The sequence below is a fragment of the Alligator mississippiensis genome, chromosome 12, assembly GCF_030867095.1.
Source record: "Alligator mississippiensis isolate rAllMis1 chromosome 12, rAllMis1, whole genome shotgun sequence".
NCBI lineage: Eukaryota > Metazoa > Chordata > Crocodylia > Alligatoridae > Alligator > Alligator mississippiensis.
Window position 1 is genome coordinate 15,432,940 of NC_081835.1, and position 17,590 is coordinate 15,450,529.

Consider the following 17,590-nt stretch of genomic DNA (forward strand, 5'->3'; position numbering starts at 1 on the left):
CTATATTTCACCATTATTTTTCTGATTATATGTCAGATTCAGCTGCTCTTTGGGCTCATGGGAAGAAGAAACATCTAATTATTCTCTTGAAGCAAGTGCCTAAACAGTGACAATGTAAGTTATAGCCCTGCATCATTCAACAGCCATCAGTATCAAGAAAATGAAAACTCTGCTAGGATATTTTCTCAGTTAAGAGATCAGACCACAAAGGGCTAAAAGTGTTCAGCTGAGCAAGATAACTAAAAATGGAGGGGGGGTTGGATTTTTTTTTTTTATTGGAAACAGTCAGCCATCTCAAAATTTGGTACTGAAAGATTTTGATTTTTTTTTTTTTTAATTAAAAATAGTACACATCTTTACCTTTAAGTTTCAAAAACACTTACCAGCCTTTTTTGGTTTAAAGACTCACAATAGAGTCAACTGATATACACTGGAACAATACCCAGAAGCTCTGACTCTCAGACTGTGCTCATTAAATACTACCTCCCAGATATTTTAAAGAACTACGTATGTCACCTCAAGATTTTCTAAAGATTGCAGTCAGAGAAGATGAAGGGGAATTAGAGAAGTCAAGGGTTAAAACTTTATTGTACAAAGCTATTTCAGATTTGCAGGAATTTAAAGACAGGGTTTAAAGTTTATGAGACTGACTGACTTTTAGCTTCATTTCAATTCCATCCTGGTTCACTCTCCTAAATACACATTTCATCTGCCCCTTGCATGTGCTTTCATTTGAATTATGTGGTGACCTGTTCTGCAGTATACATTTTAGTATTAAGAGTAACAGCATTTGGCAATACTAATTTGCAGAAAACAGCCAGTGTGGCAAGGGCTGAATGCTGAGATCGGTTCTGAATTGGTAAAACATATTTTATAATGCTGACTTGATTAATGGCCGAACAGGGGTATAACAGTTTTACTGAATAATAAAACAATGAATTCTGTTAGTAAATACATATCAATGACTGGAAATAAACATGTAGTTTATTTAAATGAATTTCACATTTGTACCTTAATGTTAGTAAAACAATATCACTTACAAATTAATAACATTACACAAACCTTAATCTAAGAACAGATTAAACTAAAATTATCCTTAGTTCAAGAACAAATATGTTTCCTGCCTCATATCTACAGACTAGTGCTGTGTTTCAGATAACTCAGTCATTCATATTTAAGACTCTTGGTCACTTTACTAACTTTACAGCAAACATTATGCTTTCCATTGTTGTATATTCTACAGAAACTGTATTTTTTCCCCACCCCTGTCTTGTACACAGGTCTTCAGGACAGGACAGGTACCTAATAAGACTTAAAATCACATGCATTTCAAAGCTTTCCTGAAGCAGACTGGCTACTTCCTAGAGCCCTTGAGGGTAGAAAAAAATATCACATTTAACCCAGCCTTTGAGAGATGCTTTAAAACCTCTGGCTTGAAGTAGCATGGACTTCTTCCATAGCTCTTCCAGTGGCCTGTCACATACAGATGTTCCATTTGTGCTGGGAGAAAAACCTCTCTCCTGGCACAGAAAGGAGAGAATACAGATGCTCAAGGGTTTTCTTGCTGAAAAAATGGCTCTTCTGCAAGAAGTTTAATCACTTACATATGAGGAAAATCATCTTCTTCCCTGTCTGATTTGAAAGCCTGTACACTTCTTTCAGGAGACACAATATCCCAATCCTCTATTCTCTCCCCCCCACCCAAGGAGAGTAACATACAGTGTCTATCATTTCTGTGCTATAAGTAAGTGCCTGTGATAGGAGCTGTGGTTGTAACATGATTGTAATAACCAGGCAAAGTGGTGGAGTTCTCTAGTTAATCAGTTATTACATTTTTGTTTTCCACAAATGTCCTATTATTCAAGTGCCTGCACAGACCATAATCATACTCTGAACTGAAGGCTTCCACCATTACAAAACCATTCCCTTGTTCTTCTCCAGCTTGCCAAAAGTCAATCTCCCTGTTGGGATCTCTGGTGAAAATAATGAAAGCATTTGAGCAATCCAGTCGGTCTACAGAAATCAACAGACCCTATGGTTTCAAAGATTACTGATGAATCTAAAGGCACTTCCTCCACTGCTGAAAGACAGGTCATTGGCAGAGAACTGTCATTCTTGTTGTTCAAGGCAGCTTATCATAATGTTATCAGTTTTACCAAAAAGAAGAATTTTGGGATGGAGCAATACCTTAAATAGCACAGAGTGACTTCTGGCCCATGGTCACTTGTTTTAGAACTGTTTGATTTCAAATGCTAATCCCCAGTGCCCTTTGCAGCTAGTGATTATGAAGGCCTGGCATGTTACACTATTAATCTTTTTCAGCAACTCCACAACTTGAGTGGGACATGTGCTTTTGCCTTGTTGCAGGACATGAATGAGGCAGAAAAAGAGGAAAGGTTGAAAAGAACACTCTTATCCAGAGGAGGGACAGTGGAGACCATTCACATTACTTAAATATTGTGCATCCATCATAACAGTGTTCAAGTTTATCAATCTAAAAAGCTAGAGAGAGGTGATTAGTACATAGATCATTTGTACTCCCATCTTCTTTGATAAGGGCTCTCTAGTATCCTGCCTTCAAATACCTTCTGGGTCATACATAACCATTCATTTACTGGCCCGTTTTGATTTCTTTATAAACAGTTTTCTACACAGTAAAAATCGACTTGCAATTTGATTTAAGTCTCAGTGACTACTGAGAGCAAGACCTAAAATTAGTTCAGGATGCTACCCATAATGAATTCATTGGTAGTACATGGCACCTGCTAAATGTATTACCCTTGGATTAATAATAAAACTAGTCTGCAACAATAAAACAGGGGACAAATGTTACCTGTTACAGATAAGTTAACCTAGGACACCTTTCCCTAGAGCAGATAACAGTACATCATTACAAAAGCATGTAAAGGTGTTAATTTCTACTGTTAAAAAGTTTCTGGGAATTTCTGGACTCTGAACTGGCCATCACTGGTCATGCTCACACAGGTTTTTCATACTCTCTAGGTCCTTGAAAGCAGAATAAGTCATCATGACCAAACTAGTCCTGGTTTTTGCTTGCACTGGTGTTCTAAAAAAAATAGAGAACAAACCACAGGGGCATCTAGTAAACAGAACTGAACATTCATCTTGCTGACCACTGGAACCACTTGCTCAGACGCAGGAAGATCATAGTTAAATATTTACATTTCAGCGTCCTGTAGGATCACACCTTCCTCAAGGCAGGTCACTGTTAGGACACAGCATAACTTTCCACTTTTCTGACCCCCGCCTTTCTCTATAGTAGTAGTTCACATCCTTCTTAATTAAATAAGAACTTGATGGTCCTTCAAAAGCCAATCATCTCTAATTAGTCACAACCAGGGGGCTATAGTGCTCTTGCCTCCACTAATTATTTTCCAACGTTTTTTCAACTACTTCTACAACCAGTGGAAGCAATTGTGGGAACATCTAGCCACCAGCGTATGAGACACCTTATTGTCTTGGTCTGCTCTGATGCAAAGTTAAATGTATACAGAAGTTGCCAGTGGTCAATCTACACTTCTGCTCCCACTACAAATAGCAGGAGTGGAAAATTTCAGGCAGCAGCCGGAGTTAAGATAGCCCACTGTTATACAATACAAACGTATATTATACTAACTTAGAGCACGGGTTTGGAGAACTCTGTTAGATGATGCAGGGTGGGACACAACTATGGTCAGTAAAAGTATGGACGAATCATGTTCAGCACAGATTCATCTGATTATGTTTAAGTCTAGAGGGCTCACACATAATTAGATGTCAATTTACCATGGTCTACACTGACTGAAAAGTCAGTCAGCACAGCTGCAGAGGTCTCTTCAGGACCATCTTCAAATCACAGCACAGAGAAGTAAACAGAAGCTCTGTATGTCTTCAGACTTTTGCGGTTGGTTTATTCAGCCAAGGTCTGTTGACCGAAGGGGCTCTCAAGGTTTCTGTGCATAGTTTTAACTGGGTTCAATCAAGAGGTCCTTGTTTCAGCTTAGGAAGATTCAACTCTGGATTCTTTGCTCTCTGAACAGCATGCTATTTGTACAAACTATGCACAAGTGCATATTTAAAAAGCCATCTTAACAATGGAATTAAGACACCCCAGTCCTAAAATGTCACTAATATACAATGAACACAGAAAACTTGGATATTCCTTTTTTGATATTCATTACTTTAAGAACAAATCCAGTTTCTGATAACTAACTTTGATATTAACTTTAAAAAAATTCTAGGCTTTTTGCTATCCTGCCAACATTTAAGCATCTTTTCAGGAAAGGAGAAAGATTATACAAGAGAAATCATGAGACAGACCATAACTGTAACAGCTGTTAAATGCCCAAAATAAACCACCAAAAAAGAGAGAGATTCTTTAGCTATCCTCCAATTGTGTGTTATCTATAACTATAGTAGGCACCACACTGCCAGACACACGATTCTTGTCTGAAACACCCCTTTAACATAAAAAGGATCCTGGGAACCAAATCTCTGACGCTTTCATTTACAGAGTAGTATCCTACTCTGTGCCTAGTCAGAATTGAGCCCTGCAACATACGTGGGCTCAAGTGCACACTGCATCACTTATAGGTTTTGTCTGGACCCTAACCAGTAACCAGTGTGTGGGTGCTCCCTAAAGAGATGCCTCAGTTGCCTTTAAATCTGCTAGCAGTGTTGGAGTTGCAGTGGTACACGCTTCAGAACATGCTAGCCGCCCAGGCAATAATGTCTGGGCCTGAGCTGGCTTGTATACACCAGACCCAGTGCGGTAGCAGTGGTACTGATATTAGTACCACAGCATTATATCTGGCTTAAAACTAGGCTGGGTAATGTATACACATACCACAACTATGCCTTTGACTGCAGTGCAGGTAAGGGTTTGCTAAGTCTTCAGTGTTTATTAATAGAGGTTTTCTTTGCTGGGGTATGGAAGGATCGTTTCTTTTTTAATGTATGATTTTCCAAAGGGTAGGATGCCTAGAATTATTTCTCATAATTTATTCTTATCTTCCTATTCCAGAAAAATTAAGCATCCTGGTAAATACAAAAAACATTTGTTCCCGCGAAACGAAATCCATGGTTTCAGACAGGTTGAACTGTTGGCAACTTCCTTTTTTGCGGATGAACCTTAGTTAAAGCTTTCTAATTTAAAATGCCTTCAATGCTGTCTAAAAACGTAACAAATTTAGATGTTGCATTGATGAAACGGACTGCAGAGTCACAAAAAAATATATATTACTCTTTATTCCAAGTAATTACATCTAGCCTTAAATCCATCAGGACCCCTGCAGCTTCAATTAGATACAGTGTTTTTTACTGCCTGTCCTGAATGGTTATAGTATTGCTGTGTGCTACTGAATCACTGCTGCACTCCAGTCAGGCAGGCTCTTGCTGGTTAGGGAACACACCAATGTTAAAGTACCAGACAACAAACTGAGAATAAAACTGGGTTCTCCATAACTAATATACACTCCAGCGTGTTCTCTGAAAGTCCTGACAGCTTCCAATCATATGCTTGCAGTCAGAAAATGAGAACACCCTTGCCACCGCAATTCCAGAATTATTTGTCAAAGGAATAAATACTGTTCTTTTGGCGTGTGCAAAACAGAGGGCTGGCATAGATTTCGAAGTAGCTATTTTCCATCTTTAATTCCATTGTTTTAGCTGATATGAATGCAGCATTTACATGGGCTTTTTAAGCACCATGGGAAAGCTAGAAGAAACATAGCAAAAAGCCATGAGCCATATCAAAGAAACATCATGTTGGTCGTGAAAATGTTACTTGGTAAATTTGGGAATGCCACCCAGACTCTACAGGACATCTTCTCAAAAGCTAGCCTACGTTCATGAAGAGAGACCAGATGATCCTTGCCATATATTCACATTCTGATCACTTGTACATTGCTATTTCTACACATGGAGCGTCAGCAGGTTTAGAGCCTCCTTCCACTCCAAAGTCTCTGCCTCATGAGATCCCCTCTGTAGCCACAGATCAAAAACTTGGATTCCAAGTGCAATCCAAAGATGTCAACATCCAGAATTCAAGCGACTTACACGAGTTTTGTTTTTTTTTAAATTATATTAAACAACAATACACACACAACCCCCATGTGACTGGAGTTTACCACTTGCTGATAAGTCGGTTACAACATGAAGATCTCTCATCTGCTGTTCAGTAGTAGCAATTATTTTTTGGTGTCCCTGAGAATCTAGAAAATCTACACTGCTCCAAGCGACTCACAAACAGTAACACAGCTATCCTATGTAATTACTTTTCTGCCTTTCTGCTACAGACAGGAACTGGCTACTAAACATACCCAGCATCACATCAAACTTAGTTTTCACCTCATTCCTAGCATGCTGCATGTCTGTATTTCAAGATAATACTAATCTTCCAAAAAGCAATCAGTGGAGACAGATTAGCATTGTAATACAAGCACAGTACTGCAAAAAAAGGCAAAGAACTCATTTGGCAGATGACAGCCCAACAGCAAAAATCTCATCATGAGATGTTTCATCCTTGATTCTACAGTCAACAGCGTTATTAGTGTTAGTGCTAGTTAAAGCAAATAGTTATTCCAGATTGAGGAAGGCTGGGGGAAAAAAATCCTCAGGAAACCGAATGGCTCCCAGACTAGGCAGACAAAAATGAATGAAAACATGTTACCATGTATAATACATAACTTCCAACCTAGTGATGAAAAGCAATTAGGACTGTTCACTTCCAGGACAGAGCGAGTTTCTCACAGCGTATCTATACAGTGCCCAGCACAAAGAGATACTTGTCCCAACTGCAACCTTTAGGTGCTACTATACTACAAATAAATAATACATAGTACATACATCAGGGCCTAAAAAGATTATCATGTTATACCACACTTGGCACAAAAAACTGTTTAGAGACAGAATCAAAACTCAGCGACCACGTATCCTCGGTAGTAGGTGCAATCTTATTCTGGCCCCTTTGTACGGACAGGTTACAACACTCTCTTTAATTACCTGGTCACCTACTATTTTTCCCATACGATTCCTACTTCGGTCAGTAATTAAAATGAACAGTATTCCATCACAGGTGCAGCAAAAGCCCTGCTCAGTTTGGGTCTATATCATGCTCGAGGGAGATAGAATCCTCAGGGAATTTCGCTGCAGGTCTCTATTGATCATGTGCACACAGCATCTCTTCAGAGTTTGTAACCTGGCTACATTTTGGCATTTCTCTCTCAGGGACAGTCAAAGGCAACTTTCTTACAAAGGCCACCTCCCTGCCAAATTTAAAGTTCTTATTCAATAGCACTACAAGTTCTTTTTAAATAAAAGATCACCATATTTTTTTTAACGAGGGTAATGCACTATATCTTTCTCTAGCCTCACTCTCAGAAATAACTGAGCAATATTTTGTTAAAATTAAAAAGCCTAATGCAGAAGCTTACCAAGGAAAATTTCAGCCCACATGACTAGAGTTTATCAATTATAAACCTCTAAAATCATGATATATCAGGAAGTGTTAGACAATTTAATAGGTAGTCCTATCAGCCCAGCCAGTAATAGGAGCACACAAGCATCTAAACAGCTGCTTTAGCATGAAAAACAGAACTTTCCATGCTCTTAAGGGGTTTGATCACTTTATGGAAAAAATATATACTGTGGTTACTTGAGACAACAACGAACTATAATTAATAATCCAGGAGCTCCCTTCCAGGCCTACACTCCACAATGACCCACAGTCAGTCTAAATTATTCATTATCCAACAACTATAGTCTAAGACATGAGCAACATTCTGTGCTGATCAATAAGTCTAACAGCTATAGTTTTAAACATCTGTTCCAAGGATAGGCTGTCATAGTCAGCTCAGCTTTGGGCGGTTTGGAGCTCTGCTATGTTTTACCTATGCTGAAATTCACAGAGAAAACATGAGTCACAAGCCTCCAATAAACAGGGAGCCAGGAAATAAGTTAATCAGGTCCTAATGGAAGCATTTAGATTTCAAATGCAAAACGGAAAGATAAAATAACTGGAGATACAGCAAGGGAAGGGGAAGGTGTGTGTTGAGAACTATTTCTGAATAGTTACATTACTCAAGTACCTATAGACCACAACATGATTAATTCCACACCATTACCCATCATTATCACAGAGACATTCCTTTACAAGTAAATCTTTGCAGACTTTTTATGAATGGCACTGCATAAGCTCCAAGGTATTGCCTGGGTTAAATCAGAAGTTCATTTTTTCCATATGATGCATTTTTAATGCATTAAGTAAACTAAAGTAGAAAAGAAGAAACATGCAAGACATTTCTTCTCCCTGCTAGGATCAATATATCAACTGAAATAGCCTTTCGAGAACATATGGTAACAGATGTCCCGAGACAAAGACTGCATCATTTACGTGACATTGTTTTCTATGCAGACTGAGAAACATTATTATGATTTCATATTAGTATGATGCAGTCACTTAGCTGCTCAAAACATAATTCAGTCAGTGAGCAGATATGATGGTAAGAAGGCATTTTAATTTAGTCCCATGCTGGCTTTTAGCAAAAACCCAAGTTTCAGACCTGTCACTCAGAGTTCACAAAGATCTACCTGGCCGGATTTACTGTTCTATTCACACAAGTTACACTTCCTTAGTCTCTGAAATATATCTGAAAAATTAAATAAAACAATCACCCATCTACCTAAGTAAATATTTGCTCCAGCAATCTAGACTGACAGCTATTGGAAAAAAGTAGTTCTTGCAAGGGCTGTTGCTGTCACCGTGATTTCTTGTTTGACTGTGGTACACCATATGACCAACTTAATGCACTTAAAGTGCAGCTTGCCAGCTTTGGACATCAACTGTACATAAAACAAACCACATGCCATTAGAGAAAATGGCTAATGTTGGCATCTTTTCAAGCTGCCTAGCAATGAAGCTATGCAACACAGTAGCTGAAGTATCTGGCAAGAGAAACTTGTTTCCAAATAGAATTCAGAAGGTTTAACAAATACAACACAAACTGATGAAAAGTAAAAAATAAATTTGCCTAACTTACCCGCTCTGCTGCTGTGGTCTCGTCACCAGCTACATAACTGGAAGAAGCCACCTCCATCCCAGACAAGTTGGTAGGAGCATCAGTAGTGGATGATGACCTGGGCCGGCCTGAATTACTATCTTGGGCAGACTTCCTGCTGATCTGTGGGCTTCCCTTTGGGGCTTCTGACTTGCCCCGCCTGCTGTGCAGGCTTGTCCCTCTCTTCATCTTAGGCGGTACTCTAATCTGCTGGAGCACTCGGTTCAGAGCTGTGGGGTGGGTGGAGACACCATCAATTTCAGCACAGGTGGTTTGGTTTTCCAGATCCATTTCAGGTTCCAGATCGGCCTGGGCTTGTTGCACATCATGTGGAGACACCGAGGACCTCCTGCGCTGGTGGTGAAAAAGGTGCTTCAAGCCTTGACCAATCACATTAATGTTCTCCAAAGCATTATGGGTAATTTTGGACAACTTTTGTTCTGACTCATGTGGTCTTTTGCCCTCTTGATCTTGCGATTTGCCTCCAGGATCAGGGTCATCACAGATCTGTTCATTGCCAGAAGGCTCCATGAGATGACACCCAACACGTGTCTTTAGCAATTCATAAATACTGATGTCCCCTGGCTTTAAACAGTTTGTGTTTGTTTTAAGAATGCCAAGATTGTCAGCCAATTGGGTGTGCAATTGCTTCAAGAGTGACTACGCATGCAGCAGTGCCACGGTGATCTCATGCTTATCTAATTTTAAACAAAAGAGCCATTATTACACATCCATGCAGAAACTAGAGGGTTAAAAAAAAATCAATACATGGAACATGCTGTTAAGAAAATAAAAATAAGTATCAGTTTTCCAAGCAACCCTGAACCATGGTATTAGTTGCACGCAGTAGGTAAAGGCTATGAAGGAACAACTCATTTTTTGGTTTTTTACAAAGGGAAAAAATGCTCAAGATAAGACAAGGAGCTTGGGAAAGAAGAAAAAGGTTAAAAACCAGTCTCAGAAGAAAGAGGGGCTGGATGCTGTCTTAGAACGGAGCCTAGAACAGGACCTGGTAACTTGAGCCATTGGGCTGCAACATTTATAGTTACAGCAAATGAGGCATAAGAGGTTAATTCTTCACTGCAAAATTAACCAGGTTTCCTATCAACGGTCTGAGTTTTTTGGCTTCAAATGTGGTAGCTGGTCTACCTACCGTGAATTACAGTATAACACCTATCATCATCAAATTGATGATACATGAGAAAACAGAATATGTACAAGCACACTTGTACAATCTCAGACAAAATACTTAGGAAAGGCTTGTTGCTATTACCATCCATCAATTCCTTTGGCAACTGGATGTGAAAGCCCTGCTTTACAGGGAGGACAGGGAAGCTACATAGCTGTAATTCGTATAATTTCATCCATGAAAGTGCTGAGCAAACAAAAATGTATTTCTGAAAGCAGAGTATTGAGTGACAAGACTAAAAGGGCAGAGGCAGCAGCACAGATGTGCATAGTTCAGCCTGCAGAGAACAGAAAGCATGCAGCTTCTTTTCCCTGCTAAGTCCCAACCCCAATCCACAGACTCTAAGGGGAGCTGCCCACATAACACCACAGTTGAGAAGTAAGGTAGCAACCCATTGCAGGAGGACTGAGGCAAGGGGCAGAGGGAAAGAGCCCTTTTTAATATTAAAAGAATATTAAAACAAGGCAAGAAAGGGAGTGGGAAGGTTCGCATCTTCGACATGGTTAATCAGCTCACATGCTCGGAAACTGGAGGTTGTTTTCTTGCAGGGGATTTTGATTGTGCTTCTAAAAATACAGAAATCAGATCACAGAAGTCCGCTTTCAATCTTGGCAGGAGGCAGCTAGAGCTTGAATAACCCATGATCTTATTAGAAATGCAACACAGGTTTTATTAAAATATTAGGATTTACTAGAATATTCATTTTAAAACCATTGGGGTTTTGTATATGGAGAAGGTGAAGATCCAAAACTTCCCTCAGTTTTGTGCACTTTAAGCCTAGCACAACGGGTTAAACTGAGGTTCTGAAGTGTTGTTTAAATGGGCAGCACAGGAAAAATCAATCGAAAGAGCTGCATCAAATATCCCACCCTCCTGGATGCCCTAGTCCATGGAGGCAAGATGACACGCAGAAAAAAAGTACCTTGCTTGTACAATACTCTACATCTGAGTATTTCATAGCTTGTTGCAAGCATTCAGTTTCAGCACCCCATTGAGTGGAATTAATATTTCCATTTTATGTGGTAAACTGAGGCACTGAAAGCTTAGCCAAATTCATACAGTCATTAACTAGCAGAGTTGGGAACAGAACCTAAGAACCTGGCTTCAAATGTTTTATTTTTAACTGCTAACATGCATTCTCAAATGACCTTCAATGCCTCTACTGCTGGCACCCCCTTTGGATTTTGAGGCTCCAAGGATATTATATATACTGCTTTTATTTTGTTTCATGCACAGTGTGTCCAGAGACAGCCCAGAGCTGGGTCTTCATTCAGTCTGACTTCTGGAAGGAAAAACACAGAACTATAACCTAGTTTCCATTTCATCCAACAGGCAAAATGGTTCAGTGAACAAATCCCATTGGTTAAAACGCAAGAGACCCAAACCCTGTTTGACATACAAAATATGTAACTTGACAGTTGACCCGTAGTGCCTTGTTTATTTTAAGACTTCCCAGGGTATTCAGTTTTCAAAAGTCCTTGTTGAATTTGAGTTCAGAACAAAAATGAAGAATTTATTCTCTAAACAGTACTGTTATCATCTCTAATACATTTCAGAATTAAGTTTACCATGAAAGTTTTTCAATCCAAACTCAATATCCCAGTTGCTGGAGCTGCAGGAATTGGTTGGTGGAAATGAACTTTCTGGCTAATCTAGCCTTATGTTTTATGTACAAACTAATGGCAAACAGATGAGCACCTTTTCTTATTTGATATGAAATTTATTTGCACAAAACTGTTGTGTTTGTACAAACAGGTCACACTAAGTATTACCTGTGTTCATTGCATAACTGACATATTAAACTAAATTGACTTGTTTCTCATTTCTTCTTATGATAACTTACGGGATCCCTTCCTTCCATCAACAAATTAGATGCCTACATTTGTATTTTTTTCATTTGATAACTATTTCAGGTATAAAAGTCCTTTTAAAAATAGATAACCATGCATTTCTGGTGCGAATGTTCTTACTTATTTGTTTAAGAAACAAAAAAACCTGCAATCAGAAATGAAGAGGACTGTGAATTAATCAGTGTATTTTATTGGCATGAATATTCAAGGTGCTTTGCTGTGTTCACTCAATTCGATCCATGCTTAAAGCAAGGATCAACGTTACCTAAAGTAAGCCCTGTTTTTCATATAGGACAACCTTTACTTTATCCTGTTCAAGGGAAAAACAAAAATCAGGCACAGAACTTTTCAAGATACAGCCCAGATGTTTTAAAATTCCAGTTACTCTGGGGAAAAAAGGCAAGATATCAAGCTACAAAATGAATGACTCAACATACCCTGTCAAACTTGAGTGAGCATTTTATGGTACTGTCTAAAATTACATCCTAAAACACTTTCAAATATTCCTTCAACAGGGCAGTTATTTCTTAGCAGCTTTGAGAAGTAAAGCTGTTCAATCTGAGAAGATGGCAGAAACAATGTCAGGGTGCATATAAAAAGCAAAATAAAAAGGCAGTACTTGCCTCCATCACTTGTCCTTAAGCATGGCTGTCTGGCAGTGCTCCCTCCACTGAACAGAAGCTGCAAGAGAAATTGGACATGAGGTCTAGTCTTGGAGAGAAAAGATAAGTCTATGGAATGAGCTGCCATTTAACTGCACCAGAAACAGGTTGGACTATTTGAAACTGTTTGAAAAAGGTGAATATTTACCAGTATAACAGAAGTTGAACCTAAAAAGTCTCACAGGATTAAGTGTGAAGTTCATGTGAAGGACTGTTTTTCCAGGGTTTATGGTTCTCGGTAAGTGCTGAAGGCACAGCCAGGTTTCAGACTGGACTCTGCAAGAACAGACTGGTCTGCACCAACTGTATTTGCCCTTTTATGCATTTATTCACATGTTTTCAACATAGGTTAACTAGCTTTGCTCTGTGTTTATTTTGGGCTCATGTCATGGGCAACACAATGAAATAAGACCACCTTTCAGCTCATTTATCACTGAAGCCTGTATAAGTGCCTCAGTAACCTTGACTGAACTTCTGTTTAGTTAAGTCTAACGGCAAATCTTTGCCAGGAATCACAGCAGATACTGCCATGTCCACCACAGCACCTACACCCACCATCACTTTTCCTATGGCAGCAGCATAAAAGATATAAAAGACTGCCTTATAATGAAGTCTTATTTACACAGAAACATTTTTGATGGACGCTGGAACTACAGCTCTAAAATGGAATGATTTGAGACCAGGGTGGTCAACTGGGGGTATGCATACCTCTGGGGGTACTTGGACTGGCCCTAGGGGGTGCGTGCGGAAGGGTGGGGACGGAGCGCTGCCACCTCCCAGGAGCAGGGTCGGGGTGGGGCAAGGGCAGCAACACCCCTCTGAGGGGTGGGGAAGCTCACACATGGCGGACACTGCTGCGACACACCAGCCTGGTGAGCTTCCCCGCCCCGGCCCTGCTTCTGAGAGGTGGTGGTGCTCCACCCCACCTCCCTGCTCCGTGTCCAGCTGCGTGCCACCCCTCCCACCCCTGCCTGGCATCAGGCTGCAACCCAACATTACAGTATTGCTTTGTTCATTTTTTTTTAAAGAAAGAACAGTATATTTCAAGGGCATCTTGTTCATCTGTTTACCATTACATGTGATAAGGAATGACAAGCTGATGTAAGGATGTTTGCTAGAGAAATACCATTAAAGACAACCACATGGCTCAGAGAATTGGTAATGAGACTGTGCTTTCTGGCCAGAATTTGGAGAGCTCTCATTCCACTTAGACATATACACAGACTGACCAGGTTTTCAGAGTAGTACCCACAAACTCCTTTGGAGACCAACGCTGTAATGGTCTGAAGGGAGTTGCCAACAGGGTGAAAAAATTCTATGGCTCATTTAATCCTTGGGCATAGCGGGATATAGTTAGCTGTGTTAGTCTGAAATCAGGCAGAAAGGATGGGAGATCTGCACCTTACAAACTGAATAAATCAGAGATGCACAGCACATGCTCTTCTAAGTAGCAGCTTACTTCATCAGGTCCCATGAAAGAACTGTGAAGGCAGTTTGATGAAGTAAGCTGCTGCTAACAAAATTTATGCTATGCACCTCTGATTTATTTAGTCTATAAGGTGCAAATCTACTTTGCCTTCATTTAGCCCTTGGTAGCTCTAGTGAGACTATCAAAGAGATTTTGTTTGTGACATTTTAATTTTTTGGTATATGGATACTTATCCATTAGGAACTCAACTAAAACTTCAAAGCTTCATTAACTGAGGTCACCAAAAAAGCTTTACAATTATGAAGACTATCCATCCACCTCTCCAAGCCCCTTTAAACTACTGATTTGGAGATGAACAATACAAGTGGCTAGATGCTGACCTAGCCATCTCAGGGTTTAAATGGAGAATGAATTCTTTTGAAGATCTTGTGCTTTATTTCATTAATTCAAATCCAGGCCAAAGCAGTAGCTTTTTGGTGATCTTTTAAAACTGAGTTTGGTCATCTGTCAGGATCATAATGGACAAAGTTCTGCATACCAGGAACCCTACCACAACCAGACTCTTTTTCAGAAAGAAATCTGAGGAATAATTGGGTTTCATTATCTACTCACTTGTAGAGGCAGCACTGCCCTTCCTTTGTCTTGGCATTACGGGGGAATTTACACCATTGCTGCCCATGCTATAACCATTCTCTGGCACAGGATTTTAATCACCACTCTGCACTATACCCTAAGCCAGTCTCTCTCAACCCATGGGTTGCGACTCCAAAGTGGGTCGCAAGAATATATAAAAAGGGTCATGAACAAAACTTTAAACATGGGAAACCATGGCTTTTCCCTTACAGACTGGCAGAGTTATAGCCTGAAAGGGCCTGCTTGGAGGCCCCCCCTGCCCTCCCCATCCCACACACGGGGGGGCTGGGGCCTGCGGGCAGCAGATCAGGAGCGAGAGGCACTGGGTCAGGACTGGCCATAGATGTTTACAAATGGGACCTGGTACAAAAAATGTTGAGAGCCACTGCCCTAGCAATGCAATGAAAGGAAAACAAGACAAAAACAAAGCAAGCTGCAGGAACACTAATTTCTCAGCTGAAGACAGTTGAAACAGTGCTTGTTGTAGAAATGGTAGGCTTGACTGTTTTATTACACTTCAGCTTCACATCCCCAAAAAGACAATTAAGATAACAAACAAATCAGAAAAAATTGAAGAGGGATGAAAGAATATGAAAAAGGAAGTCGTGGAAACATGAAAAAATCAAGAATGAAGGGAACCAGGGAAAGATGAGTGAAAGTGCCTTGACTTAAAAACAATTACACTGTCATATAAGCCATGCAAGAGTGGTGAATAAAACCCAGTGGGTGACATTGTATTAATATATGTTCTTGTCATGAGACTTCTCAGTTACAGGCTGTCTAGTTTCATAGTAGATAGGGTCAGGAGGGACCTGAACAGATCATCTAGCCTGACCCCCTGCCATAGGCAGGAATGAATGCTGGGTTCACAAGACCCCAGACAGGTGATCATCCAGCCTCATCTTGAATTTGCCCAAGGTAGGGGCAAGGACCACTTCCCTGGGAAGTTGGTTCCAGATTTTGGCCACCCTAACTGTAAAATATTGCCTTCTCATCTCTAACCTAAACCTATTCTCCATCAGCTTGTTACCATTGTTCCTCGTCATCCCAGGTGGTGCTGGGGAGAAAGAGGCTCTACCTATTTGCTGTTGATCTCCCCTGATGAATTTGTAGGCAGCCACCAGGTCCCCCCTCAGCCTCCTCTTGCTGAGGCTGAACAGGTTCAGGTCCCTCGGTCTCTCCTCGTAGGGCCTGTCCTGCTGCCCTCTCACCAAGCGGGTGGCCCTCCTCTGAACCCTCTCCAGGCAGGCCACATCCCTTTTGAAGTGTGGCGCCCACTACTATGCATTGGATGGTTTGCTTTCACAATGTGGCACATTTGCACTTTGATGGATAACCAAAACAATGAAGGACCAGAAAGAACTGCCATTACCTCCAGTGAAGCAGTGAGATACAGCATCAACACTGTAGCTCTCAGTGAAACAAGAGGATCTGATGAGGGCCAGCTGAGGGAAGAGGGCAGAGACTACACCTTCTCAAAGGGGAAACCAGCCCAAGACAGATGCATTCACAGTATTGGGTTTACCATCAAGAACTGGCTCATCAGCAGGGATCCTGGTTTTCTCCGATACAAAAATACCTAATTTTTGGATTAAAAAAAAGTAACCCAAAATCCACATTCTTCTGCAATTAAAATGAAACATCATTATAGATATAGTGGTGTTTCATTTTGATCAAGGAAAAATGTGGATTTTGGCTTACTTCTGGGCAACATTGGGGAACTCTGGAAGGGGTTTAAAAAATAGCTGTCCATACTGTCTGTGCTGAATCCATTAACTATATACCACCCATTGACACCAAGCCTGGTTTGATGAGAGTGACACCAAGATCCAAGCCCTCCTTGATCAGAAGAGAAGGGCTTATTGTGTTTGGCAAGATGATACCTCATCTCAGCAAAAGATGCATCAGCTCCTCAAAAGGAGGATCCAGGAAATAAAAAAAATCAGTGGTAGTAATGTAAAGCTACCTATGCTGACAAACATGATATGCATAGCTTTTTCCAGGCAAAAAAAAGCCACCTACAGCCCCACTTCCAAAGGTCCTACTTTCCTGTGATCACAGGATGGCTTGATGCTCCAAAAAACAATAAATTTATCCAAGCTAGAAGGGAAGAGCACTTTGAGACACTCCTGACTATAAGCTGACTGTGATGGATACCACCACCAGTCCATGACCCAACCCCCTGAAAGGACATCCCTCACCAAACCTCCTGTCCTAGAAGAAGTCTGGCATGTCCTCCAAGAAACCAAGAACAAGACTTCTGGACTGGATGACACACTTGCTGAACTGTAGAAGGCCAGTGGTAAGGAGCTGGTTCTGGCACCCCATGAATTTATTCTCCAGATTTGGAACAAAGATCTCTAGGGATCATACCTATGTTCCATCATAGGTATTTCCCAAGCTTCTGGGCTTTGCTGGTTGCTCCCACTCCTTCCCCACCTTCTTCTGATGCATGCATTAGGGTGTTTTCAAGCCCATAGACATTGGGCGCTGGCTAGAGCCAAGGCTGGGGATTTTGACTGGGGTGTGTCAATGTTCCTGCTGGGACCAAAGCTAGAGGGTTCCTGACTAGAGTCTTGCCCCTCTGCTCAGGGTCAGACTGGATGCAACATTTGGAGCCAGGAAGGAATTTTGCCCCATAGTCAGACTGATATCGATTATGGGGGTTCTTGCTTTCCTCTGTAGCAGAGAGCATGGCCCTCTACCAGGGATCTCTTATGCATATGCTGACAATCCTATCTACTGACAAAAGTAGGACGCTGGACTGCTGT

At 40.7% G+C, this 17,590-nt stretch overlaps 1 protein-coding gene across 4 annotated transcripts in view; it reads right to left on the reverse strand.

The window, feature by feature from the left end:
* The window catches only part of TMCC1 (transmembrane and coiled-coil domain family 1), a 181,704-nt gene that overhangs the window by 128,810 nt on the left and 35,304 nt on the right, over positions 1-17,590 (reverse strand). For 3 of the 4 annotated variants that reach the window (XM_059715923.1, XM_059715924.1, XM_059715925.1), the window contains 2 exons: positions 12,719-12,776; positions 9,039-9,405 (listed from right to left, as the gene is read on the reverse strand). In XM_059715923.1, coding sequence (XP_059571906.1) covers positions 9,039-9,347 — 309 coding nt within the window. In that variant the 5' untranslated portion in view covers positions 9,348-9,405; positions 12,719-12,776. Of the gene's footprint in view, positions 1-9,038; positions 9,755-12,718; positions 12,777-17,590 lie in introns of those variants that run through there. The other variant, XM_014605521.3, reaches the window with a different exon arrangement.